Source organism: Procambarus clarkii, chromosome 13 (assembly GCF_040958095.1).
Source record: "Procambarus clarkii isolate CNS0578487 chromosome 13, FALCON_Pclarkii_2.0, whole genome shotgun sequence".
Lineage (NCBI taxonomy): Eukaryota > Metazoa > Arthropoda > Malacostraca > Decapoda > Cambaridae > Procambarus > Procambarus clarkii.
This window is the reverse complement of record NC_091162.1, coordinates 19,575,707-19,592,564: the sequence shown is the minus strand read 5'-3', so window position 1 is coordinate 19,592,564 and position 16,858 is coordinate 19,575,707. Positions and strand designations below refer to the sequence as shown.

The window sequence follows — 16,858 nt, the reverse complement described above, 5'->3', positions numbered from 1 at the left end:
CCAAGCACTGGTTTATAAGCAAGCACTTTATACTGAGTGTATTAGCCTTGTGGTACTACCACTACTGAGCCACTGAGATTACAATTCATGAGGTAACTGATGAGGAAATATATACACAGTACATTTATTCAGTTTACTATTAATAATTCTATGACCTCAATCTTGAGCTTCACGACACTGTATGCACTCAAAAGCTGACAACTTAGGCTCTTCATTACTAAACTCGTCTGAATTCTTGACACGTTTCCGTGCTGCACTATATCTGGACACACACAACAGTGTGTGTCCAAAGAGCCGAAGCTCAATCCCGCACAAGCACAACTAGGTGGAGTAACAGTCTCACTCAAAACCTGTATAACTGCTGACAAAACTTATGACCCTACTTTCTCAGTTGAAACTTTCTTAACCCTTTGCAGATTAGTTTTTTTGCCAAATTCACCGTCCAGGATATAATTTATACCTTTATAACTCGCATATTTACATAGATATTAAAAATAAAAATAAACTCGCATTTTTGCTGGCAACAATTACGATCTCCACTACTTTTTTGACAATTATGCTTTTATTTGTCTAAATGAGGCACAAAATTGTACATATGTTGACTTCAAAATCTATGGAAAAAGTAACTATTAAAAAGTTTTTATTTTAAAAATTTCGGCATCACATTTCCGACAACTGTACTCGGTTGGAAGCAACCACATATGATCAATACATTTCTATGTTCAGTCATTGTACCAGAGTTTCTGAATGGATCGGAACCATTCCTGTTCACCTGAAAACTTGTAAAAGTTGAAACTCTATTTGAGCTAAGTTCCACTGTATACAGTATAATGTAATAAAGTACCATGCTGTACAATATAGTGCTATCAAATTTCTCTGTTCACAGTACAGTGCTGCTATTTCTTACTAAATCATTAAACTATTTATTTAAATTTAAAGTCACGAACGTGCTGACAAAAAGTATTATAATTTCTAACTTTAGACTATGTAGTTCTGATATTAATTCCTCTATTTCTCTAATTTGTGCACACCCACACACAGAAATTTATGTATTCGCTCCTCTGAAAGTCTTCCATTGCCATTGTAACCAATTATATTTACCTTATGACCAGCACAAAGTTTCCTCTTGCATCTAGACTTCTTGTGGACTGGTCTCCGTTTGAGCAGACTGCATAGTACATGTACTAAGCAAAAATGTGATTCTTATACATCAACAACCTACAGATGTTGTTACAGATAGTATTTCACCATTTAATGCATTGATGTATACACTTTGCTATGTGTAAAGATAGCAGATTTTGTTTCCAATACTGTACTGTATTTAGGTATGGTTGATACTATACACATATAAGGTTTTTTCAGGCAAGATACAATCTTCTAATTTAAAATGAAGCAAAACACTACTATCTCCATTGATATGGGGATTTACCAGGTATATTGTGCCGTGCTACAGCAACCTACGGTTTCATGTATGGTAGTCATGTGAGGATTACCTGCAAAGGGTTGAGAAAGACCAACAGCTCTATTACACATGTTGACCCTTACTATACACATAAAAATCACGAGATAAACGTCTGTGGCTTATAAATGGCACACTAAAAAACTTGTGATAAAAATACAAAAGCATGACAAAAAATTACAAACTGTACTTCTAAATAAATTGCTCCAAACTGTCTGCACTAGCCAATTAAAACTTAAGCCAATCCATCACAAAAACTAATTTAATAAATTAAAAGCCTCAGAAAGCTTGGAAAACTACCATAAATTTGGGTAACAACCATACCAAACAAGAAATTAATATACCTTTCAAAAATTGGTACATAATGTAAAACTAGTGACATTCAGTTAAGAGATAATGGTCTCCCATAAGCTTCCAGGGACTCCCAGGGTCTCCCATAGACTCCCAGGGTCTCCCGTAGACTCCCAGGGGTCTCCCGTAGACTCCCAGGGGTCTCCCGTAGACTCCCAGGGTCTCCCATAGACTCCCAAGGTCTCCCATAGACTCCTAGGGTCTACCATAGGGGTTTTCAAGCTTTTGCTATGTACTAATCTTTATATCACCTGTCTCAGATGCCAGTTTAATTTGGTATTTGCTTTGATTCTTACAGTATTGTAATTATCACCTCAAACTGACTTAGGCAACTTTATTCCTTTAGTGTTAGTATGGTGTTCTGTCATTTGTTTAGTTTTCCACTTATAATTTGACAAATTTTAATATTTAAACTAAGTAGATGGGGGAGGGTGGTATTATTGAAACCAATTTTATTACAAAATTATTAATGCCATTGATCCCAAGCATTTCAGATTTGTGAGACCTGGCTGTACTTATCACCAACAAATCCCTCTAGTATTACCACATTAACTAATCTTTCTGATATTATCACAATAGTACATTAACTTATTGCCAAACAATTATCAAACTGGAATAACAAATCCGATAAATAAAAATACTGCTAAAGAATTGACAACATTTTACAGCAATACTCCGCAGCAAGTACTCAACAAATTACTCAAATTTCAAGGGTTCACAAAGACTAACCAGTTCATAAAGACTATGAACTTACCATCAAATAATGACAAACCGTATCAAGTCTGGCAACATATCAGTAAATAGGTACCTGGGAGTTAGTCAGCTGTCACGGGCTGCTTCCTGGGGGTGGAGGCCTGGTCGAAGACCGGGCCGCGGGGACACTAAAGCCCCGAAATCATCTCAAGATAACCTATATCAACTTCCCGATTTGTTTTCTTTTTTTTTTAGGGTACCAACAGCTAGTTGTACAATATGTATTCTCAAATACAGTAGTTAAAACATACCCTCGTCCCAGATACAGACTTCAAGGCTCAAGAAGAGTACAAATGATAGCATAAATAAAATGTTAGATATAATCACTAGGAACTTTACAAAAATGAATACCCAACCAAGTTACTGATTGACCAATATCACGCATTTGACACTGGTGACAAGGTAAGGTTCTCAGACACCACATACGTTAAGCAGTAAAAAAAAATAGCCTAATATACCTTACGTTAATAAAAGCTAATTAGCGAACGTGAAAACTTGAGGGATACTGCCCAGGATTTAATTGTTACAGAAAATTAATATATGCTGATGCTTTTCAACTGAATGTTCAATGATGATACAGTAATAGGGAGAAAATCTTGGAAGGTCAAAAATGTAGCTGGCTACTTATTACAGTACAGTATAACAAAAATAAGGCAGTAGCTGGCTACCGCCTTATTTTGAATATAATTTTCAACGAAGAAGGTTGCCTACATATAATTGCACCATTTGAATTATACACTTTATAATTTATTGTATATCAAGAGCTTGACTTTTGTGTCACACATGCCTGAATGTGTCCGTCAAAAGTCTTTCTTCGCATCCAAAAGAGCCTTTCAACCTTTCATAAATCTGTCTTGGACTTAAATTTCTTTCCTGAAGTGCTGGACCCCTTCCCTCTTGTTTTACCACAAACAGTATTTTGAACTCTTCCACTCCACTATATTTTCTGCACGTTATCCAAGGCAGAACAAAATACTGTACACCAGTTTCCTGTATGGCTTTTAAAAAAAATCTTGCTCTTACTTTCTTCGTTTGCACAGTACAGAATTCAATGACCACACGCTCCAACACTTTTTTTTCCTATAAGACATCAGTAAAGCCATGACGTAGACCAGTCAACAGGAACTGTCCTTCCGTCTTGATTCAGCCTTGCTCAAAATATTTATTTTAAAACTCTCAGGTCTGTGTATTGTCAGTTTCCACTTTAAACTCATTTTATTTTATCTGACAAACTCCATCATATTTGCCTAGCTCAAACCTGCAATCAAACCTGCTATGGGAGCACACACAGAACGTTTTCAAAGTATTCTGATCAGCCTTATTATAGAATCTGTTTAGGTTCTTAACTGCAATATCAACTTGTTCCACTTTGCAATATATTTTTCCGCTCAACTAATTGTGCCAGCAGTGTACCACAGAAATCTTTGAAATCCTATTAATACTGCTAAGACAAAATAACTGCTATGCTTGAAACACCCGCTGAATTAGTGCCTCAATTAGTGCCACTGAATTAGTGCCTCAATTAGTGCCTCAAGTTGACACGGAAGAAATAACAGGAAAAAGATGCTGTATTTGAAAAAAATATATATACACAGTATATTTGAGTGGATATTTTAATATTACACAGGGCATGACATCATTTGAATTTTGTATATCTTAAACTGAATGAGTCATATTGAAAGAAAATACAGGCTTTCATCAATTATTATAAAATGACAAGGTTTAATATATAATACAGAACAAACTTTCAACAGGTGTCTTACAGAATGCAGCTTTCAAAATTAACTAACACACTGTAACTACTAACACCTACAAATAACAGCAGACAAAAGGTTAATTATTACCCAAGAATTACCAGCAGAGACGTAATCAGTATTCAATAATAATGAATGTCCCAAAATAGGGATGGGGGGTGTCACAAGACATGCAAAATTTCTAAATTCTTTAACTACAGAATACTAGTAAAAACAAGCACAACTACTAGCCCCATGCCTGGTAAAATTAACAAATTATAAAAAAACTTGGCATGGGATGGACAAACTAAAGAATAAAAATATATAGCATGTGCTTAGACTTCAATGCCTGTCTAAACTTGAACTTAAAATAAGTACAAGTGCAAATGGTTTACAAAGTTATTTGTTTTTTTACCTACAGTAATTACAAAGAGTAAGCTAAAACTATGCAACTCTGCAAAGCTAAGATGCAAGATTAGTGAAGAAATAACAAAATGTACAAATAACTGGACATTCACAATATACCTCTGCACTTGCTGCACAGTGGGCCAAACGAATGCTCGTCCACCTGGGACCAAAAGAGGCTTTTTGTGGCAACATCCTGTAACACAAACACCCGGCTGTCACACACTGATGCAAGAATAAGAAGGATGACAATAGGCGCGCGTGTGTGTGTGTAGCGATGCTGCACGGTCCCTCCCACCTGAATGGTCAAGAGGTTCCCCCCTTCATGGTAGCACACCAATGCACTGTATGCAGACATGGTGTTTCATTATAGGATGGGAAAGGCCAATATATATCAAGGAGAGATTAAGGAAGGAGATTTATAAAGATATACAAATCACAGAGTGGAGTTAAGTAAATAATTAGAAACTTGTGTCTGAAAAAATTGGTGTAAGGAACCACCACAAACAACTCGTCGTGGCAACTTACTGAAAATTTACGACAAAAAATACAGTACAGTAAACAAATTATTATTAATACATATTTGAGAAAATGTAATATACTGTAAAATCTTAAGGTTCTATTTAAAAAAACATTAACGAGTCACAAACAAATCAAAACGGTCTAGAAGAGGATTTAATTTTGATCAGGATCAAAGAATTTTGAAGACATGAAAAACCATGTTATATTTTTTTATGGATAAAATTAAATATCAAATATTAAGAGACATAGGAAGCTGAATCCCGCTTAAATTTTGAATGTCCAGCTTACTAGATATATTAACTAAACAAAAACTACAGTACATTATGCACATGAATATACAATAAAAGTAATAATGATTATTAATATATTTCCCACACCACACAACTGTACAGTGTACCTACAGTACACAGTACTGTACAGTCATAGCGTCGAGATAAAAGTCTACACCAATCATTAAATACGATTGTATAGTACAAGTATTTGTAGTACCATCAAGTAATATTCGTTAATGGCTACTGGCTTTAACTTCACTAGACTTGATAACAAATACAATTTTGATAACACAATAAATAAATAAATCCCAGATAACCAAGACACATCACGGTCAGCACAGGCTTTATGAAGCAACTTCTTCAAATACACATCTGCAGCTTCCCAGTATCACACAAGACATAACAGATGTGTGCAGGAAAGGTGAAAAGTCCCACAAGAATGGTTTTAAGATGTTTCTCTTAATAATAATAATAATAATAATGAGAAAATCCACTAGGGCTGCGAGGCAGCACGCACCTACGATCAAGGCATTGCCAGCCACAAACTCTACCACCATTTCCTTGGTCGTAGGTTCGCACCACCTAACAGCCCTAGTGGATTTTCTAATTGATATATATCGCGCTAATAAGATTTTTGTGTTAGTAATAATAATCATAATAATACAAACATTATTATGATACATGAGTGAACTGACATGAACTGTTTGCCATCTAATCTGTGCCTTGTGGATGGATGCAAGTTCGTCTAGTGCAGCTACAACCAAAAAAGCCAACAAGAGCATTCCAGGAATAGAAAGAACAGAATAATAGAAAAAGGAAAAATATAGAGTAGCCAAAGCACTACAGTTACTTGGTGTACTAAACCTGATGAAACTCCTTGGAGAATCTGTACAAGGATTTTTAAAATTCTGCTCTTCTACTTGAACTAGTAGTGTAAACCACACATTAAAACATGAAGCAGACAAGACATCAACAACAGCTTATTTCTACAAAAAACTTCTTTCAAACTCGCAATGGATAAAGATGTTTTAGTTGTCCTTAATTACACCTTGGGGCACAGACTCTCCCATAGTCCCTTGCTAGTAATCTAGTGTACCATCAATACCTTTGAAGCATCTGAATACATGGCCAAACAAATGCGCGTCCTCCCACTACCGTCAATGGCTTTCCTTGGTAACAACATCCTGAAAACGGGTGTTGTAATGTTCAGTAAGACCCTTAGTAATCTCAAAGATGGTCTTGAGAGACTGCCATACTAACTGGAATTGCAAGCATCACACTGCAATCCATTTAAAAATCTACACACATGACCCATCCCCCTCTCTAGCACACATACACACCTAAGCAGTTAAAAACTTTTGATTAATTCTATGATTTACTGTTAATTTTTCATAAAATTAATAAGGAAACAAATCTTACATAACTGCAATAAACCCTTCAGTTACTATTTACTAGCAAAATGTTGCAGAACAAGCCTTCCTTACACACAATGTAAACCCAGTGAAGAAGTTCCGCACCAAACTAAATGGTTAACCCCCTCTACTGCACATCATGTCAAGGGATGTTTTAAGGTTCTGTGCAACATTTGAAACTCCCATGGGTACATGAGGTTTACATTCACTTCTTCAGGCTTCCAGTAAATAGACACCATCCTTGAAAACAAAACTGTGGGCACCCCTCCTTGGTGTGACAACCTCGGTACTAACACAGCAACCGTGAGTAGCACATATAGTCGCAGTTCACAGCACCACCACGTGGCCTGCACCCACACCATCACTTACACATGATGAAATAAATATGAAACTGCAAGAATTTAATGATGATAGTGTATCCATTTGGCAGTTCCAATTTCAATGATCCACAAATATTCACGAGTGGATAAATACAAGAGAACTGTCACCAATCTCGTCCGACCCTTGTGATGAACAGAGACTAAAGTCATTATCAACCAGGCAAACTGGATATAAAGCTACCATAACCCATCTTTGTAGGACAGGCACAACACCCTGTTTACTACTTCAAAGTAGCGCTCTGATGAAGAGACAATGAAAATATGGTAGACAGCCTTCCACTCAAGAACCTGATAAAATAATGTCACAAAGAATTTACTTCCCAAGGTAAATAAAAAATATGGAGATTGTCTGCTAGTCAGGGGATAGTCAAGCACCTCAATACAACAGCCAGGTAGCAGCAGCAGACCAAAACCCCTATCTAAAATGCAATCCTGGCTTCTTGTCAGAAACAACAAATCCCGTTTAGGCTGCAAGGAATGCAGACAGAACTGCGAAAGGCAGTACAAGTTGAAAAGCCAAAGCAAACACTAGCATTTGGAAATGCGCCTGAGGGAATACCGAGGAAATTTTGAGCTCAGAGTGCATCGAATTCCAACTTCAAGCCCAAGTACGAAGCTGGGGGTAAAGGATGGAACTGTACAGCCACCCATGGCACACTCCTAAAAACAGAACTCTGAAGTTTCCATACTAATGGAAACTAGGAACTACAGAAGCATGAAATTCAAAGTGTAATCTCACAAACGTGCCATCTGATAGCATGGCATTCAAGAAAGCAATTCAGTCAAAACAGAGATCAAAAGCAACAAACAGCATACATCCAAGGATGAAGAAGCTCCTGGCCTGGAGAATGAGTAGTAGAGGCAACAGCAATATCTATCAATCAAGGAACATCGTGGTACATGTTAGGGAGCTATGTCTCCTACCCAGACACTGGAATACAATTGGATATGGAACTCCTGCAAAACTTCAGGAAAAAGACAAAAAATTAAAGCAGAACCCCAAATTGGTACTCAAGTTGTCTAAAAATTTGGTTGAAAACAACTTTCAGCCTGTAAAAACATGAATAAAACTAGTATCACAGTTATTACTATTTATGCATCATTATGTTGAACTGTGTAAAATTAATTCTCCATCCAATCCAAGTAATTTATACATTTGACTTTCTATAACTGAAGGGTTTATTGTCACACAAAAACAAGGATATGGCAATTAGATAATCAATCATCTAATTAAGAGAACATTTTTATCATTAAATGCTCTTTTCCGAGCATTACATGGTAAATAAATGAGCTCCTAAGGTTTGTGAATACAGTATACTGCACAGAAATTAGAGCATGCATTCTTACCTGATTGTCAGTGTGTGTCAAATAATAGACTACTGTATATATATATTCAATACTGAAACAGCAATATAATACAGAAATTGCAGAAGAATGAACACTGTAATCTATATAACTTTAATGTGACATACTGTACAGTACTGTACTGTAAATTGTAAAAATCCACTGAATACCAGAAACTAATACTTATTCTGTAGAGAAAAACATCAATTTGATATACTGCATACATCAAGAAAACCTAAACCAGGTTCTATCCCATAAAGTAGTTGAAAAGAGAGATTGATGAAGAAAAATACACAGGCAAATTAACAATGGAATGCATGGATAACTTGTACACTACACCCCAGGTTTTGCAGTTAACGGGTCTACTCATATTCGAGGTAAAAATTTAGACAATTCTTCAGTTTAAATGTACTCATTTTCTTGGATTTTGCACCAATGCAAGATGTCAGTACCAAAGTTCTCCTTTTAAATTATCAATTACTGTACTATACTCTATACACATAAAAACCAAATTTCATAGTAATAACTTGAAAAACAATAATGTTAAAAAATTCAACTGTGCTCATGAAAAAACTAACGAGTTGAGTATACAGATATACAAAACAATGAAATCTCAATAACATGGTGTGTCTGTAAGATATTAAGGCAATGTAAAAAGGATCAAACTCACTTCTCTGGACACATTGTGTAGATGATACAGGTACGATGATACAGTTTTTAAGCACATTATGGCTCAGATGGTAGTGCATGTGCCTGGGGAGTCCAGGCATGCAAGTTTGATCTTATCCCATTTTCAAAGGTCCCCCCATTATTCCTGATGACTTTTTCCAGTTTAATTTCAAACTGTCTTAGCATTTATGCTTCAGTGGGTAAGCAATTCCATGGGCTTCTCCTCCTATGGGTAAAAAAGCCTATCCTGTTTACTGTCCTACATTGTGACTTGCCGAGTTTAAAGCTGTTGCCGCTTAGGTGAGTCACACTGAACCTTACAAAGTAGTAGTCTGGATTAATATTTTCTAATCTGTTTGAAACTGTAAGGGTTTTGATGATATCATGGTGTTAATTTTATCAAGGTTATGCCAAATATTGATTTTCAGGAGGCAACCCACAACAGTTGGTCAACTCCCGGTTACCTATTTACTGCTCAGGGAACAGAAGAATCAAGTGGAAAGAAATATTGCTCAAACATTTCTGTCCTACTGCAGGATTCAAATCTGGAACCTTTCAGCTGTGACCCAACTGCACTTACTGCTGTGTAATGTTAGTCCTGAGGCCCTCAACTTTTCCTTATATGACAGCTGATTTAGTTGTGGGATGATTTTTGTTGTGTTGAATTTTATTAAAATGGAAGTCCCCCATGGGACAGTGGTAAAACACTCGCCCCGCGTTTCGTGAGCGATTTCGCCTGAGTTCATATCCTGGCTGGGGATGATTGACTAGGCGCCAATCCTTAACTGTACGCCTCTGTTCTCCCAGCAGTGAATGGTTATCTGGTACAGGTATTTTAATGATTTGGTGGGGTCGTATTCCAGGAAAAATTAGGATTGAAGACCTGCCCAAAACACTATGTATGCTAGTGTATATATAAATAAATAAAAAATAAATAAATATAATAAAAAAAATGCCATGACATTTTGAAGGTGAGGACTCTATGCATAGACACAGTAATCCAGGTGATGATGCACGAGAGATTCGTAAAGCTGAACAACAACTATTTTCCCTATCAGTCAAAGGGTCATTAGATTATACCCAAGGTTTGGTTATTTTTTATTTTTTTTTTTACTCTGCTTCTAGGTCCTTCATCAATCTGTTGCATGGCTGTGTTGCTGATATGATACTTGTAAGACCTTAATGCAATTTTCACTTGCCACTTTTCCATAGATCTTTGTGTCATCTGCAAATTTTATGTTGTCTGTGATATTCTCATGTCAATATTTATTACAAATAGTGTTAGGCCCAAGTGAAATCTTGTAGATCTATCACTATTTAATCTAAATCTATTCACTTTTTTCAAGATTCACTTCCATTTAGGGTGACCCTTTGCTTTCTTCGCTTTAACCATTATTTCATCCATTCTAGTATTTTTCTGTAAGTGCTTGCAGCTTCTGTGCAATCCCTTATCAAAAGCATTAAAGAATGTTTGTGTGTAGTTGGTTATTGTTTCTAGAAAATGTTAGCAGGTTACTGATACAGGACTTTTTTGTTTTACAAATTCACAAGATCATACACCAAGATGGAGAATGATTTCCTTCCTTATGATTCTGAAGCTTGCAGGTACAGTATGTGAAGTTAGGTTGACTGATTGATAGGTTTGTGCAGAACTCGTTCTGCCTTTCTTGAAGATAGGGGATACAGTACTATACATAATCATTAGGGTATGGTTGCATTAGCTCAAAGAAAATATTAGTAAAGTTGGGTTCATTCTAGGCTCAAATTGGGAATTCCAGGGTCGAATTCCAGGCAGGACCGAAATGGTTTAGATCAGTATACACGTACTGAACAGGGTGAGAATAGCTTGAGCTACCTCATCCCTTTGTGTGTATTTTACCTCAATAAACTTATTTCAATTTCAAATACACCGGGTGTCTGTGTTAATTAATAATTAACATAAAATTATGCATAATTACACACATCGCCCATCCATTAGTTACACCATTCACACTGTATACAAAATCATCAAGAATAAGAGGTATCACAACACTCCATTAAATCAGCTGTACTATACACCTTGTGAATTGTTATAAACATTACTTACAAGTACATTCATTCTGGCATACATAACTGCGATAAAACACCTAAATTATTGGGATCATCTCAAAGCTCTACAAATGTACTCACTGGAAAGAAGACGAGAGAGATATCAAATATGATAATATACGCAGGGAAAATACTGGAGGCCCAGGTACCATATCTACACAGTAAAATAACGACATACTGGAGCGAACGATAAAGAAGAAAATGCAGAATAGTGCCAGTGAAGAGCAGGGGTGCCATAGGCACGATAAGAGAACACTGTATAAACATCAGAGGTCCATGGTTGTTCAACATTCTTCCAGCGAGTATAAGAAATATTGCCGGAACAACCGTGGACATCAAGATAAAACTAGATGGTTTTCTTCAAAAAGTGCCGGACCAACCAGGCTGTGGTGGATATATGGGCCTGTGGGCCGCTCCAAGCTACAACCTGTTGGACCAAGCTCTCGCAAGTCAAGCCTGGCCTCGGGCCTGGCTTGGAGAGTAGAAGAACTCCCAGAACCCCATTGCAGGTAATTTACAAACCACTTCTACTCACCATGTCCACCCACCTTCCTCCTCCTGGAGCCTTCAGATACAACCTAATGTAGAATAACTTAAAATAAGCGACCTGAAAATGGCATAAAAGCAGGTCTGTCAATCGTGTGATGTCACTGATGATGATTAGTTAAGAAAAGGATATTAACTAAGGTTTCAACACCTACTGTGTTGAACCTTAGTACACAAGCCCCACCCCCCTCCCATGAAAAAAAGTTTGCTTTTATATATAGTCCAATAAATTTATTTGTTGACATATCAATACAAATCTTAATAATAAATAAACAAGTGAATACCTGCACAAGAAAATGCATCTTGATCTTGATAGCTTGGTAACATGCAGTTTAGTCCAATCTTTCATAACAGAACAAATTGCAAATCCGATAAACCGATGATCCTGAAAATAGACAGCCCATCCTCCTGTTTTGGTAATACTTATAGCAATGATGAGGACCACAGTATATACATACCGACGTACAACGAGATTATAATGTAGAAATCTGAACCACTGAGTTGGACAAACTGGAAAACAAATTTTTACTTGTGTGTGACAAACTAAACTAACCTATCCTAACCTCCCTAGGCCTGATACATGATATCCGAGGCTTAATAGAGTACATATGTGCGCTATACTAGGTCTAGGAATATTTGTGTTTTAGCTTCATTTATTTTTAAAAAATTACTTACTAGTCAGTATACTACTATCTAAAAGTTAAGAACGTACAAATATTGACTACTGACGATGGTCACAATGCTTAGGTTTCCGGCCAGGTTTCCTGCCCGAAATGCTGCGCGTACTAGTGGCTTTATAAGATTGTAATTACTATGCTATGTATCCTCAATCCCAATGTACCTTCTTGTATATATATAAATAAATAAATAAATAAATAGGTACTGTACTATCTAAACAGGAGGAAGGTTTGCAATAGAATAAACCCCAAGTGTCTCCGGCAGATATTAGAGGCAACCGTAATACATCACTGATGACACACTTACACACACACCTCGCAAAACATTAAAAAAAAAAGCACAAATGTATTATTTTTGTAGATCAGGTTATACTTGCTTGTTAGGACAATGTTTTGGGTTTGGTTGTCAAGGCAGGTTCTTTAGAGCGTAGTTTCCTCTAGTTATCCCGCAGCGCCGTGTAACCGCGACAGTCAACTTGCTAGTTCCTACCCTAGGGCCTTGGGCTAAACTCTCACCTGATATGACAAGGGCCTCATTAGGCCCACACGTTACAAATCCCCACACCATCTCTGCTAGGCGCGGCCCTGCGAGGCGTCTGCTACGCTGCTGTGGTCTTCGATTCAGAGTATAGACGCACGAACCATACAATCCGCTCGATGGACGGCGGCCCTGGCACCCATTCCAACTCCTTAACTCACACCAGCCTTTGACCCTTTGAAGCTTTTAACTCAATTATGATAGGTTGTTTTTCATAAGATTTTGAACTATTTTCGGTATCGATAGATGGCATAGCTATAATCATGGATATGAAGGTGGCACTCTTTTTTTTTTCCTAGTATCATAACTGGAAATACCAGTCTTATCACGGTAGACGGAAATCACATATAAGTCATGTAACAAGAATATAGTATTTTAGAGGAAATTATTTATACCAAATGGAAAATATAGGCCGGGCATGGACGGTACATTAGGGTTCGTTCTCGACTCACACTCTGGAATTCCAGGTTTGAATCCCGGGCCGGACAGAAAGGGTTGGGTGCGTTTCCTATCACCTAATGCTTCTGTTCACCTAGCAGTTAAATAGGTACGCAGGGGTTCGTCAGCTTGTAGCATCCTGGGGAGGGTCAGTAGTTCGACCTTGCCCGTTGTAAATTTTGTCCCGAGGGGAAAGTTTATTGGGCAACGCCACTTATCTCGTTGTAAGACTATTTATTGTATACACACAGGCTGCCTGTCCCCGACAAAAAAAAATCTGTTACCTAGCAGTAAATAGGTACCTGGGAGTTAGACAACTGCTACGGGCTGCTTCCTGAGGATGTGTGTGTGAAATTGAAATAAGTTTATTGATGTAAAATACACACAAAGGGATGAGATAGCTCAAGCTATTCTCACCCCGTTCAGTACATCGTGTTAATACATACATATACACACATCACAAACTTACAGTCTCCGTGGTGTAGTGGTAAGACACTCGCCTGGCGTTCCGCGAGCGCTATGTCATGGGTTCGTATCCTGGCCGGGGAGGATTTACTGGGCGCAATTCCTTAACTGTAGCCTCTGTTTAATGCAACAGTAAAATGTGTACTTGGATGAAAAAACGATTCTTCGCGGCAGGGGATCGTATTCCAGGGACCTGCTCGAAACGCTACGCGTACTAGTGGCTGTACAAGAATGTAACAACTCTTGTATATATCTCAAAAAAAAATAAACATATTACCAAACATTCTGAGAGATAAACATACAATACAATACAATTTTATTTAGGTAAGGTACATACATACAATAAATATTTACAAGGATTGTTTAACTTATAGGTATAGCTAGTACATACAATGCCTAAAGCCACTATTACGCAAAGCGTTTCGGGCATCTACATCTACATTTCATCTACATTTCCTCCTTTACACAAGTAGTATGGTATCAGACGTACACACAAAGACGTGTGTGTGTGTGTAAATTAGGATTAAGGACTTGCCCGAAACGCTATTCGTGTTAGTGGCTGAACAAGAACGTAAGAACTCTTGTATATATAAAAAATCAAGCAGGAATGACGTTTTAGATATGTGTATCGTCAATTTTATTACGTTTTCTGTAAAAAAAAAGATTTCATTTTCTATGAAGGTTTTGAATTTTTGTATAAACTATAAATATTGTTATTATTAACCCAATGTAAATAATGATAATAATTTCATTCACCTGGGCTCGAACCGCGGACCTAACATGTCTCAGGCCGAAATTCTATCGACAAGCAACCCGTCCTGGACTCAAGTCCATTCCATCCAGCGGTCGACCCCACGGACGCATTCATAAACTTTTACATGCTGTTCATTCAAAGCGGGAATTTTCTAAAATATAAATTAATATTATAATATATTAGCATATTGTGCATATATATGCATACGTTAGGTTAGGTTAGGTGTTTAGGTTCTGTTGGCGATTATTTGTATTTGTAGTACGTGGGTGAAGCATTTACAGCGTTGTGGTTCGAACAAAATTCGTCAGTGAAGCACTTGTTCCGGAAATGTTCGGACGAAATCAATTGTGAGTCAGCCCGTCCTCCAAACAAAGATCCAAAAGTGATTCCATGCACCCGCCAAACCCCCTGTTTATGAATGAAAAGTGGCTTACACACGACTCACAACTGCTGACGTTCGAACATATCCGGAACAAGTGCTTCACTGACGAATTTTGTTCGAACCACAACGTTGTAAATGCTTCACCCACGTACTACAAATACAAATAATCGCCAACAGAACCTAAACACCTGACCTAACCTATCCTATGCCTATATATACACAATATGCCAATATATTTAATATTAATTTATACGTGAGAAAATTCCCGTTTTGAATGAACAGCATGTTAAAATTTATGAATGCGTCTGTGGGGTCGACCGCTGAATGTAATGGACTTGAGTCGAGGACGGGTTGTGTGAGTCGCGTGTAACCGTTTATCATTCATAAACAGTGGGTTTGGCGGGTGGATGGAATCACTTTTGGCTCTGGAGGACGGGCTGTGGTCAGAGGACGGGATGTATAGCAGCCCGTCCTCCAAACAAAGATCCAAAAGTGATTCCATCCACCCGCCAAACCCCCTGCTTATGAATGAAAAGCGGTTTACACACGACTCACAACTGCTGACGTTCGAACATATCCGGAACAAGTGCTTCACTGACGAGTTTTGTTCGAACCACATCGCTATAAATGCTTCACCCACGTACTACATTAAATGCAAATAATCACCAACCGAACCTAAATACCTAACCTAACCTAACCTAACCTATGCCTATTTATACACAATATGCTAATATATTATAATATTAATTTATACTTGAGAAAATTCCCGTTTTGAATGAACAGCTTGTTAAAATTTATGAATGCGTCTGTGGGGTTGACCGCTGGATGTAATGGACTTGAGTCGAGGACGGGTTGTGTATAGACACGTGTGGGGTCCGCGGCTCAAGCCTCCTAGAGCCCAGGCGAATGAAATGTTTATTTCCGCAGAAGTGTTGATAACAATAAAAATAATAATAATAACAAATGGTATTATTATTATTATTATTGTTATACGCAATCGATGGGACTGATTAATGTTGCACTTCATTCTCATTGGTGGATTAGAGCAGTAGGTATGTACCTAAATGGTTGGGCACTGTTCCTTCACTCTCACCCCTTCATTCATCTATGTCTCATCTCTTACCCACTTGTGCCTGTATGGTGTGTATACTCATCTAGTTGTGCTTGCAGGGGGTTGAGCTCCGGCTCTTTGGTGCCGCCTCTCAATTGTCAATCATCTGGTGAACATATTCCAGTGAGAGATGTAATAGAACCCATGAGCACCGCACCAGAAATAAATATATCTTTATATCCCCCCAGACTAAATCTGTGCCAACACTCCATGCAAGTAAAAGGGCCCAGTCATTGGAACTCACTCCCTGATGAATTAAACAATTGTCCAATCCATGCCCCTATTCAGAAGTAAAACTAACAAGGTACCTAATCTCATAGTTTCCTACCTTGTGCTTCAAACTCACACTGTATCTTGTACTACCCACTTCCCCTCAATATTAGTACTTAACACATATATATCCTTACCTGTGTAATCACCTCTGTTAACTGATGTTGTAGATATTTGTTGATATAAAATCTTCCTACCATGTACCTTTTCATCTTACGTAATATGCTAGATTAAGGACCTGTCCGAAACGCTATGCGTGTTAGTGGCTTTACATGAAGGAAAAAATGTC

At 37.6% G+C, this 16,858-nt stretch overlaps 1 protein-coding gene across 6 annotated transcripts in view; it reads right to left on the bottom strand.

Moving 5' to 3' along the window:
- Nucleotides 1-13,283, bottom strand: part of Flo1 (flotillin-1) — a 67,334-nt gene extending 54,051 nt beyond the window's left edge. For 2 of the 6 annotated variants that reach the window (XM_045740733.2, XM_045740735.2), the window contains exons 1-2: nt 13,128-13,283; nt 4,822-4,897 (exon numbers count right to left, since the gene is read on the bottom strand). In XM_045740733.2, coding sequence (XP_045596689.1) covers nt 4,822-4,897; nt 13,128-13,179 — 128 coding nt within the window. In that variant the 5' untranslated portion in view covers nt 13,180-13,283. Of the gene's footprint in view, nt 1-4,821; nt 4,898-6,600; nt 6,680-13,127 lie in introns of all 6 variants that reach the window. The other 4 variants (XM_045740732.2, XM_045740734.2, XM_069323764.1 and 1 more) reach the window with 3 other exon arrangements.
- Nucleotides 13,284-16,858: the final 3,575 nt, after the last annotated feature.